Source organism: Anoplopoma fimbria, chromosome 11 (assembly GCF_027596085.1).
Source record: "Anoplopoma fimbria isolate UVic2021 breed Golden Eagle Sablefish chromosome 11, Afim_UVic_2022, whole genome shotgun sequence".
Lineage (NCBI taxonomy): Eukaryota > Metazoa > Chordata > Actinopteri > Perciformes > Anoplopomatidae > Anoplopoma > Anoplopoma fimbria.
In genome coordinates, this window is record NC_072459.1 from 15557648 (window position 1) to 15568856 (window position 11209).

Genomic DNA, 11209 nt, shown 5'->3' on the forward strand with positions numbered 1-11209 from the left:
CTACACAAAAATGGTTCACCGACCACAGAATAAAGGTTTTGCCATGGCCATCACAGTCCCCCGACCTAAACCCCATGGAAAATCTGTGGGATGAGCTGAAGAGGAGAGTCCACAAGCGTCGACCTTGGAATCCGAAGGATCTGGAGAGATTCTGCATGGAGGAATGGTCTCAGATCCAGTGCCATGTGTTCACCAACCTCATCACGCATTATAGGAGAAGACTCAGAACTGTTATCTTGGCAAAGGGAGGCTGCACAAAATATTAAATGAAGGGCACAAAATATTAAATGTGCCAATAATTGTGGCACATATATTTTTGAGAAAAATATTTGTTTCATGATAAGAATTTAATGTTTCTTTCAATTATGTTTCTTCAGTTAAAGGTTAAATTTTTGTGAATATTTTGAATGGAAGATCATGAGGATAAACAAAGATTTTTTTTCGCATCTCGTTTTTCTCATTTTTACTAAAGGGTGCCAATAATTCTGGAGGGCACTGTACTACTACAAACTACTACGAGAGAAGTACTTCAGAAAATCATTATTTAAATAGATGCACCTTAATAGGCACCTATTTGGCCACCGATGCACTTTCTGATCCACTATTTAACATACAAAATATTTTTGGATAGTTTAAGAGACAAATATGTACCAATTAAGGTGTTAACTAAAGACAGTTAAGGGATAGATTTGTTATAAAGCCTTAACAAAAGGAAGTTACTAAAGGCCCAAAGTCACTGAAAGCATCTGATATTTTTTTAAAACTACAATTATTGTTTTATGTGGCTGAACATGCACCAAAAGCGTTTTGAGGCGCATCAAACTGCTTTGACGCCCCTACTCCGACCTCGTGACCCTCCAATGAATTGTTACCTTAACATGGTGGAGAAGTGTGTGTGTTTGCCCCAGTGACCCTGGGAACTGTGTTGTGAGGGGCAATAGCTACTGGTAGAGTCTCCCAAGGCACAGTGGTCCCAGAGGAGGGCCTAGACAAAGGGAGATTACCCGTCCCGATATGAATCGGCCATAAATTAATTGTTGCACCTCGCCCGGTAAAGGGAAACCTGGGCCCCGTTCTGGAGCCTGAACTGGAGAGGGAGCTTGCGGGCTAGTGTCTTGTTCGCCGGGGGCCTTGACACATGGGGCTATGCCGGGCACAGCATGCCTACACTTTGCATCCTGGGACATTTAATGTCACCTCTAAGGCGGGAAATGAATTGTGCTTGTGAGTGAGGTGGAATCACTTTCATGCATAGCTATGGATCTGTAATCAAACTTCTGGAGAAGAGGCGAGAGTAGCCGTTTCCTGAGGTGCCCAGGGTTGGCGGCGACAGGTGGGTTTGGGGGGGTACTCACGAGCCCCCGGCTGTGCTCCTCTGTGTTGGGAGTTTTCCCCAGGGAACAAGAGGGTTGCCTCTATGCAACTGCGAGTCGCTGAGAGGAAGTGTCGTTTGTGCTTTTGTACCAAATAGAAGCCCGGAGTACCTGGCGGATATCCTCAAAAAGTCAAGTAACTGAAGTTCACAACCTTTGTTTTATATATAAAAAAACCTTTATTGTCATGAACAGTATTACAGTTACAGTAAATGGCAACTAGACAGTAACCATCTTCAAACAGGTGGAAACTTCACTCAGACTGATCTTTTTAAGAAAATCTGAAATGCAGCATAGGTAGATTGAGGGAAAAGTACGCAATAGACAACCCTGAATAATGCAACGCTGACATCACTTTAGTAAGTCAAAGCTAGTCATAATTCAAGTACGAAATAAACACACACTCGCACGCACACACACATATACACAAGTCAATGAAACATTCAACAAGCAGGCTCGACCAGCATTGGACAGTTACTTCCAATAAAAGAAGTGGATGCGACTCAGGAAGCACTGACCGCTGACCTAACAATAAAATGTGTGTCACTGTGAAGAAAACGAAACAACCTTCAACAACTACGGCTGAAAGTTTGATGTATTTTATGAATTCAAATGTGTAACCCGCTACAGCTTGTGTATGGTGTACGATAAATAAACCAGTTATCTTCTTTCCAAAAGCCCAGAATCAGCGGCTTAGCTTCTCATCAACATAAATGATCCAGTAAACCTGTGACCACCACAAACAATGTGGCTGTACACGACGTAGACTACTTAGCATATGTGTGCGGCAGTGACTGCACTATAGAGTCTAGCATTGAAACAAATCAATCAAAAACACCTGCAAGCACGAAACAAGCTAAACTAATGTGTGACCTCATCCTAAATGGTTTGGAATAAAACCCTGCCAGTGGAAAATGATGTGTAAACAGTGTGTATCATATTTACTGTATAAATTACGCATCCACTATGTTGTTGTCGACGTGAAAACAACAGCGTTTTCCTGAAGGCAACGACGGGGAAATTATTGTGTTTAGCAATATTTGATGCCCATCCCATCATCAGCAGTGTCTCAAACTACACAAGAGTTGGAATGCAACAAACGCTTTTTGTTATTAGTTATCAATACTTTTTTTTTTTTGGACGAAGAATGGGAACAAAGTTTTGCTAAATGATAAATAATTTGCTCTTTTCAGACCAACAGTCTAACAAAAATAATCAATATACACTGGAGCCAAAATCCTCAACTGTTCGGGATTTGCACCTCATTAACAACCTACAACTGTGTTAGATTAATTATTCAACAACCAACTGATGAAATTGTTTCCAGACTACTCAAGATTCAAAGTAGCGTGTTGTAAGGACTTCACCCCTCAAAGAACGTCTGTCTTTATACCCATGAAGATGGCTGAGATGTTCAAGTGTCTGTCAGTAACGGAAGGCAACGTGGCTTTAGGTCCCGAGGTCCAGTTTTCTGTGAAATAATTCTACACTACATACACCTCTGCTCGAGTGACAAGTTTTAAGCAAATTGGAATGAACGAATGTCATTGCATGCGACAAAACCACGTCAATCATACCATAAATAATGGTGGAAAGCGTGGCATTGTTATAACTTGGACCTATAACTTTGGTACACTTAATGAATCATGTATATGCAGAGTCTTGACCCACTGCGAGTACTGGAAAAGAGAAAATGACAGAAGCTAACTTAAATTGGTAAAGGTAATGCCCTTTTGACACTTTGTCTGATATTACCAAACTGTTATGTTTGCCCAACCATTACAGTCATGTACATACCCTTTTATTAACTCAGATATGACAATAGAACGCGACGTTTTCCTCGTCATCCGGGTGAGTGAAAGTCGCCCCACGTCTGTTTAGACATCTGTAAATACTTATGTGGATTTCATTTCTCAATCAGTCCTCCGTCTTTTAATTTGAAGTAGAAGAACTTCTCCAAGGTGTTGGCACTCTTGCAGTACTCGCTGTCTGGAGGGTTGTACTCGCGACAGTTGGTGATGATTCGCTGCAGGTCGGCAATGAAAAGCTTCTTGGTCACATAGTATCTATTCTTAAGTCTCTCTGTCATGGTCTTCAGGTCTGTGGGGGAAGAAATTGAAAGACGAGAACAACGATAAATGTGAAATCATAATTAAATGAAGAGTGTGTGTGTGACATTAAAGATTCTACAGTATATACAGGATTCAGAGCATTTATGTTTATAGGTAATAGATAGGCTCTGAATATTGTATTGAGCACCTTTAACAGGAACTAAATGTAATCAGAGAGAAGAGAAGCTGCTGAATAATCACAGCGATGCTCGCTCACCGATGGGAAAGCGGATGATCTCGTAGTAATCTGGGGCCTCCGATTTCTTCACTGGCTCCATGAAGGGCCAGGCATCAGGATGAGTCTGAAGTGATAAAGCCATTTGTTAGTCTCTGTTCTTGTTACTCCTGCAGGTGTCTGTGTGTTCCTGTCTGGCGTAGACAGGTGACCCTTACCTTTATCTGGGCCAGGAGATTCTTTAACATGTTGTATAACATGTCAGGGTCCTTCACCTCTTTCCTGCAAAACATGTGCAAAGCTTAGCGAGTATAATATTAACTCAACTTGTTCTTATTGGTATTGATGGGGTCAGTCTGGGACCCAGAAGGGGAAAAAAGGCTTTCTGGATTTACAGTCTGAGAATCCAATTGAATGAATAAAGATTTTAGCATCAGAGTTTTTATAGTTATGTATTTACAGTTGTGAAGCTGTATTAGCATTCTCAATACTGACCCAGGTTTGGAATTATCTTGTTGGGTTAGTGCTGAATTTTGCTTTTTGTTATATTTTGTCAGGTAGCTTTATTTTGAAGTCTCCTGGCACTCCCCAGTGGTGATAAAAAAAATATATACAACATGGGAGGTAGACCTGATGCCAACGACAACACACTGCTTTAAATAACATATGCTTAATATTTACCCTTTGTCCTTGTTACTGGGTTTCCATCCCGTCTCTCCTGGAAGAAAAATAATAATTTAAGTAATATTATAAAACAGATTATTATTATTTTTTCATTTTACACCGGCCAAACACTCACTTATGCCTGGAATGCTCTCCACCGGGATCTGTCGTACGCCCTCTTTGAAACAGGTGAGACCTGGGTAAACCTTCCTTATCTGGGTCTGTTTCCTCTCTATCAGCTTCTTAATAATCTGTTGTGACATTTATTGAATATGTGATATTAAAAACACAAAGATTACCAGCAGAAAACACATGTTTTGGCTGTAATGAGAAGATCTGACAGCCTAACATACCTCCTTCTGTCTTTTAATGATATGAGAGAGCTCAGTGTAGGGGATCCTCGGGTTCAGCTCACACTCCATGAGGGTCGCTCCCTCGTAGTCTTTGATGTATCCCAGGTATCGACTCTTCGGCACTTTGATGTCTTTGGAAAAGCCCTGCGAGGAAAGAAAATAAATAAATAGTGAAATGACAAGGTTTAGGGTGAGGACAAGAGCAGAGCTAATGAACAGGGCATGCCCGCAGTACCTGCTTCTTGAAGTAACCAATGGCGTACTCATCAGCATAAGTGAGGAAATAGAGGATGTTGTGTTTGATGTGGTACTCCTTTAGGTGATTCATCAGGTGGGTACCGTAGCCCTATCAATTAAAAAAGACAAGAGAATAGACATTGTCAAAAATGTGTTCTTACAAAAGGTATCTCCATATTATTCTGCTCCTTTCCTGATAAAAAGACAAGGTGGAATAAAGTATTGTGTAGCCGTTTCTTTCTTTAGGACCAATGAATACCATAAGGTTTAAGAAACGCTTAAATTCATAGTATTATTTATGAGACAGGCAGTCTAAAATCAGAAGAGGTGAAGTTTCATAGAATGTAAACTGTGCACTGTGTATTAAAACAGAAGTTATGAAAAATAATTAACAAAAGAACTAAAAAAGGAAAAGGTGGCGGTTGTCATTATTGTTATAAGAAATCAGTATGGTGCACTGTGGCTACATTTGAGAACGTTTTTGAGAATCTCTGATTTCTATTTGTTACCAAATTGTTATCTTAACACTATGAGTCCTCATAAATGTTCACAACTAAGATTTTTTTTTTTTTTTGGAAAAGCACCTTGTTAGTCTGTTTGGACCACCACAACTCTCAATAAAATAAAATGATAATTTTACCTTAACTTGCTCGTTGGATGTGACGGCACAGAAGACGATCTCTGTGAAGCCCTGAGTGGGAAACATCCTAAAACAGATGCCTCCGATCACGCGGCCATCTTTGATGAGGGCCAGGGTCTTGTGTTTCCTGTGAGAGTCGGAGATATCAGAACAGTGTGCAGATATATCAATGGCTACATGTGGTGACAGAACATCTACTTACGGGTCAAACACCAGCCGTGTGATGTACTCTTTGGGCATGCGAGGTAATTGATGAGAGAAGACATTCTGCAGGCCTACGAGCCACATCAGGATCTTCTTGTTGGACTTCTGGGAAAGCGAGTTTCCAATGACGTGAAACTCTATAATTCCCCGCCTCTCCTCCAGCCTGGCAGTCTCGTCCCGGGCAGCGTTTGGAGTCAGAAGATTAGTCTAGTAAAATAAAACACAGAGTGAGTACTACAATCAATATTTGTATTAAATAACATCTTTTAACCTTCTGAGATTGAAGGATTTACCTCTGGTCCGAGCATAGCAGCAGGGTCAGTGATTGTCATCATGACCTCATTGACCAGCTCCATAGGAATGTCTCCCATCACACGGATTCGTTTGGCATCCTCCAGGGTCAACGCCTCCGGAAGTTTGCGTTTCTCACCTGAACATACGATGACATTACTCAGATCAAAACAACGAGACGAGACAGCCAACAATGATTTTACAGCCACCAAAAGGTTTTGTTAGCCACTACAACATGCAGGGTAAAACCCTAGTTATTTGTGAGTGTTTATTACTTTCATTGACCGCTAACATATGTAGTCACAGGAGTGTGTGCGCTTCACAGTGGCTTTAAATATTATACAATACTCCATTTAGTCTTTAAACTGCATGAGACATTTGTGAGGTACCACCATAGCTAGAGAGGTAGTGGAGAATCAAAGAAGCGGAGCTAACAGACCTGGGGTGGGCTCTGCAGCTCCAGTGTCCATGCTGCCCAGAGAGGAGATGCTGCTCAGACCTTTAGGCAGCGCGGGGGAGCCGGACACTACAGCAGGACTGATCACTGCAACGTTAAGAGACGTCACGGTGATTATTTACAAACCATTCAACTGTGACTGTTTAAAATATATTTTAATGAATAGCTTATTTACTTTCATACCTATATAAGTATATTTATATACAATACCACTTCAGTTACACGTTTAGAGTTCCACTACTTGGCACATTGTTTCTGCACATATGTATATTTAAATAATTCATCCATCATGTATATGACCAATTGTATTGTAATGTATATGTGTTCTTCTTTTCAATTTCTGTGATTCAGTCTTTGTTTTTTTGTTCCTGATCTGTTAACTTGTGATTAACCCTGGTTTTTTGCATGTTGCAACATGTAAATTTCAAGTAATCTTTTTACCCCCAAATGTTATTGTAATAGGATGAGTTTACATTCAGTCATATCTAAATCGGTTGTAACACCTGTGTTTTTTTTGTCATTGTTAATGCCTTCTTGAGAGTAGCAGTACGTTTACATGATTGCATGATTAAGTGATCCGATTGATGATTTCAGTAGAGAAATGTTTATTTACATAAAATGGTCTGGTATCATCCCAATAAAATTGTCATAGATATAGTTTAGTAATTGACTAACAGGCTGTACACCTGCCTCACCTGTCTGATGTCCCAGCTGTGTGCCGTCAGCGGCGGGCATCGTGAAGTCAGCCTCCCAGATTGGTGAATTGTCCCCATAGATTTCCTCCTCCAGCATGGACAAGAACCTGATGCCATTCAGAGTAAAATGTAATTTCAAGGGCAGATGGCAACAAAAGGGGAAGCTATAGTAAAACATATATTTTCCTATTTTCACATCACTGGAAATAAGGTTCCCAAATAACTTTAACCTCTACAGACTGGGTGATACCCTCATAATGTGTATTATCAAAAGACATGTATAAACAATATGTGCACACTGTGATTGATTCTTTAAAGCCTTAATTAAACCTCTCAAATAATATATTGTCAATAATAACACCTGCTCATATAAATAATAACACATTTTTGATGTTAGGGTCCCTCTCAAACATAGCTGTTTCCTACTTGTTATCCTATTGCAGTTTTGTCATCTATAAAAATTATTTTCTTAATTCAAAAAAACACTTGTGCCTACCTTTTATACTGGTAGTTTCAAGCAAATTTAATTTAATTTCATTTCTAGGTATATTTATCTTGCCAAAACCCCGCTGGGCGTGGAATTGCCTGACTTTGATTTTTTTTCAAAACCTGTAGAAACCCTGAGATATTCTGGTTGCACAAGCATCTCTACGAATACCAACGTAAATCAAGTGAGGACCAGGATTTTTAGATTTTCCACAAATTCAAATTAGTACCGACACCATGGGATGAATTAAAAAGATAAAAAATGGATGCTCTAATGACTCTAAATCTTTTCCAGCTGTCATTAAAGCTCACACAATATTTCAGAGTCAGCTTACTTGGGAAAGTGTGTGAGGATGAGTGTGCGTTTCTCTGGCAGCAGCTTGTCCTTCTCCACTCTGAACTTTTCCAGGAGCTGGCGTCGGGTGACAGTGAAGATGGACTTGAGCAGGCTGCGTCCGAACACGTGGGTGGTTTCATAGCGCGGTAGGCTGTCGTTGCTCTGAGGGACGTGGCAGTAGCACAGCCACCTAGGAGTCATAAGCAAATACTGCTATTATACAGACAGATATCAGCATCTACACAGATATATCACAAGTGAAAGCATGTACAGGTTTTCTTTAACAACAACAAAAACAACAACACACCCACACACCTGGTGTAGTCCACTTTGTATGCCGTCCCATCATCTTTCTGGGTGCGCTGGCGATACTGCGTTGGCGTCTCCAGCTTCCAGTAATTTAGGCACAAGAGGAACATCTTTGACAGCTCAAACATGGTCTGCCTTTCCTTCGGTGCCAGGTGGCTGAACTTGTACTGAACAAAATTCAAAACCCCCTTTAGAGGAAAAGGAATCAAAAGATAAGGAGGCAGAGGAAAAGAGACAGCGTGAGATGAATGTGACAATGTGGCATCAGTTTGTCTTCACAAATTATTTTCCACAGGTTGTGCACACAGGCCAACACCTATTGTCATATTACAAAATGATATGATGCACAACAAGAACAAAAAGCACAAGAAACCTGTTGCTAGAGAAAGGCAGTATGATCCTGTTGTTTTATCGGCTACAGCTAGGAAACGACCTGGAGGTTCTTCTCATCATGTTTACCTGCTCAATGTTGGGCTTTTCAAAGGGTGGACTTCCAAGCGATCCCTCTACGACTGGCTGGCTCATCTGCAGGATGCATTTCCTCAGCAGCTAAGGAGAACAGGGGTGGATTAAAAACTGTGCTGATTGTTGAAGCCATAGGGCTAAAACAAATATGCAAATGGACAAACGGTCACTGGTAGGTTTGTTTCACCGGTTACACAGATCTGGGATTCACTGTGCTTACCTTGAATAGGTAGAAGTAGACCTGTTTGGTGTCAGTGTCCTCCTCTTTGTGGACGGACATGAAAAGGTTCTCCACGTCCACCACCATCCCCAAGAGCCTGTTAATCTCATCCTCAGACACATTCTCCAGGTGGGACACATGATCAGCTGCAAGTGAAAGATAAAATACGATTAAAGCGAGAATCCATACATATAAAAAGTATATACTAATTGGATGACAAAACGTCCCTGGAATGTAGATGTATTTGCTATAAGGAGAGAGGCAGGTGTTTAATGTGGAGGTTGATTAGTTTGTACCCAGAGCATGTCCACAGCTGCGGCACAGCTCGCCCAGGCTGGCTGCTTGCTGTTGCAGGTCCATACGTGTGGCTGATGGTGGGTTTGGGTTTTTCCATCCATTGCACTTGCATGTATCACTAGCCTGAGAATAAGCAGAAATACGCTGAACACAAAATAAAACGGCGTACAACAGTCACTTGCTGGTGTTTCTGCACGTCAATGAATGACTAACCCGTTGAGTTAAGCTAGCTGATAATGAGGGCGCCTGCAAAGCACTAACGTTAATGTGGATAATACAAGTGTCCGGACTGTCTACGTAGTCAGCTAGCTACCTGCAAAAGTTGACAGTTACGACAAGTCATTACGCTATCGTTCATGTTTTTGTGTGCGCTGCCATGACTGTGCTACAATCCGCTACCCCTCACCAATGCATGCTAATTCTGCCCGAGGAGGTGCTTTGTTGTGGTGAACTTTGGCTAGCTAAGCTAACAGCTAGCTACCTTGCATGCGGAGAATACGCCAAGTTTCTCGAGCTTTTTCGCCCGTGGGAAAGCTCGGACTTGGGCTTTCTTCTGGCTTGCACGTTGTTGCTGGCTAAGTCCCGGTCTGGCCGGGTCGCTATTTGCTGTCCCGGAGGCTGTCGCGGCAGTACTGGACCCCGCCGACCCAGCGGTCTGGGCTTGGAGAAGCCGGGGTTGCAAGGCCTGCGCCGCCGGGTCCGACATGTCCACGCTGCTCGACTCTTCCTCTGCTCTCGTTTACCTCATATGCTGCGTTCAAGCGCCGTCGTCAAAACGAGAACCGCAGCAATCTTTAGAAATGGAAACGACCTTTTTAAGATATTCTCATTAAAGCAGAGGGTTTATGGAGAGACATTAAGAAGACAAAGACTGCGAACACTTCATTTTACGCTCGAAGCAGACTTTTCGACACAGTATCAACCTTTAAAAATATTTCACCACGATTTGTCGCGTCTACATCACAAAATTACGTGACCACGCCGAACGAGGCCTCGGTACATGTACTTCGAAAATAACCATCCATATAGCACAATACTCCCATTACCCTAATAGTATTTACGGCTCTGACTAACTATATGTATTATTCTGAATGTCTTCACCGGATATTCTAGTATGCTTTTACGTCTGACTTTATACTTGTATAGTGCGTGGATGTCTTCTTGAGTGTTCATTGCCATCTAGTGGTCAAAGTGCGTAACTACACCTCTGGCCATATTGAAGGGCGTTCACTGGTCAAATTAAAGCATTTAAAAGTCGCCGCTAGGTGGAGATGACAGTTACACTCCAGTCTATTTAAAGTCATGAGCGTTCACTGCCCTCAAGTGGTCAGAATTATGAACTACAACACATTCAATTGGTAAATTTGGCGTCAATGCATATACAATACCATACTATCAGTTCTGGTTGTATGTTTTCATGATAAGGTAACGAACTAACACATTATCTTTAAATGCATGTAGTTTATTCAAAATCCTTTAGATGTATAAATAAAGGTGGTGTGCCACGTTAGTGCAGAATATCGGCAATAACAATGGTCATTTTGTTATCAAACAATATGAAGCTCCACTCCATGTAATAGATTGCAATAAACAGCCTTACTGCAATAAGTATGTGTATTTATTGTCTGTGTCTGTGTAGTTGAGCTGCTGCAACACTTGAATTTCCCCCATGGGGATCAATAAAGGAATATATATATATAAAATATTACCATGCTACCTACTAGTAGACAGAATATTAGGAATACTGAAGTCTCCAACTCTATATTTTTCCTTATTATTTTGTAAAGGAAGCCAAATTGAAGTGTCAGTACATCTGGCTTCGACTTAGAAAGGTTGTAGCACTTGAAAGCAACACGCCTCCTCTGTGGTGATTTTGGGTGGTGTCGTTTGTGGACA

The 11209-nt window shown here is 41.3% G+C and overlaps 1 protein-coding gene across 1 annotated transcript; it reads right to left on the reverse strand.

Moving 5' to 3' along the window:
• Positions 1 to 1538: 1538 nt before the first annotated feature.
• kat2a (K(lysine) acetyltransferase 2A) lies at positions 1539 to 10382 on the reverse strand. The gene is made up of 18 exons (XM_054607425.1): positions 9795 to 10382; positions 9313 to 9436; positions 9017 to 9162; positions 8791 to 8880; positions 8338 to 8519; positions 8021 to 8212; positions 7200 to 7306; positions 6487 to 6591; positions 6050 to 6186; positions 5755 to 5963; positions 5553 to 5679; positions 4911 to 5021; positions 4676 to 4819; positions 4459 to 4573; positions 4341 to 4377; positions 3878 to 3941; positions 3702 to 3786; positions 1539 to 3473 (listed from the first exon to the last, which is right to left on the reverse strand). The coding sequence occupies exons 1-18, from the start codon at positions 10017 to 10019 to the stop codon at positions 3280 to 3282; spliced, it is 2394 nt and encodes a 797-aa protein (XP_054463400.1). The 5' UTR covers positions 10020 to 10382; the 3' UTR covers positions 1539 to 3279.
• Positions 10383 to 11209: the final 827 nt, after the last annotated feature.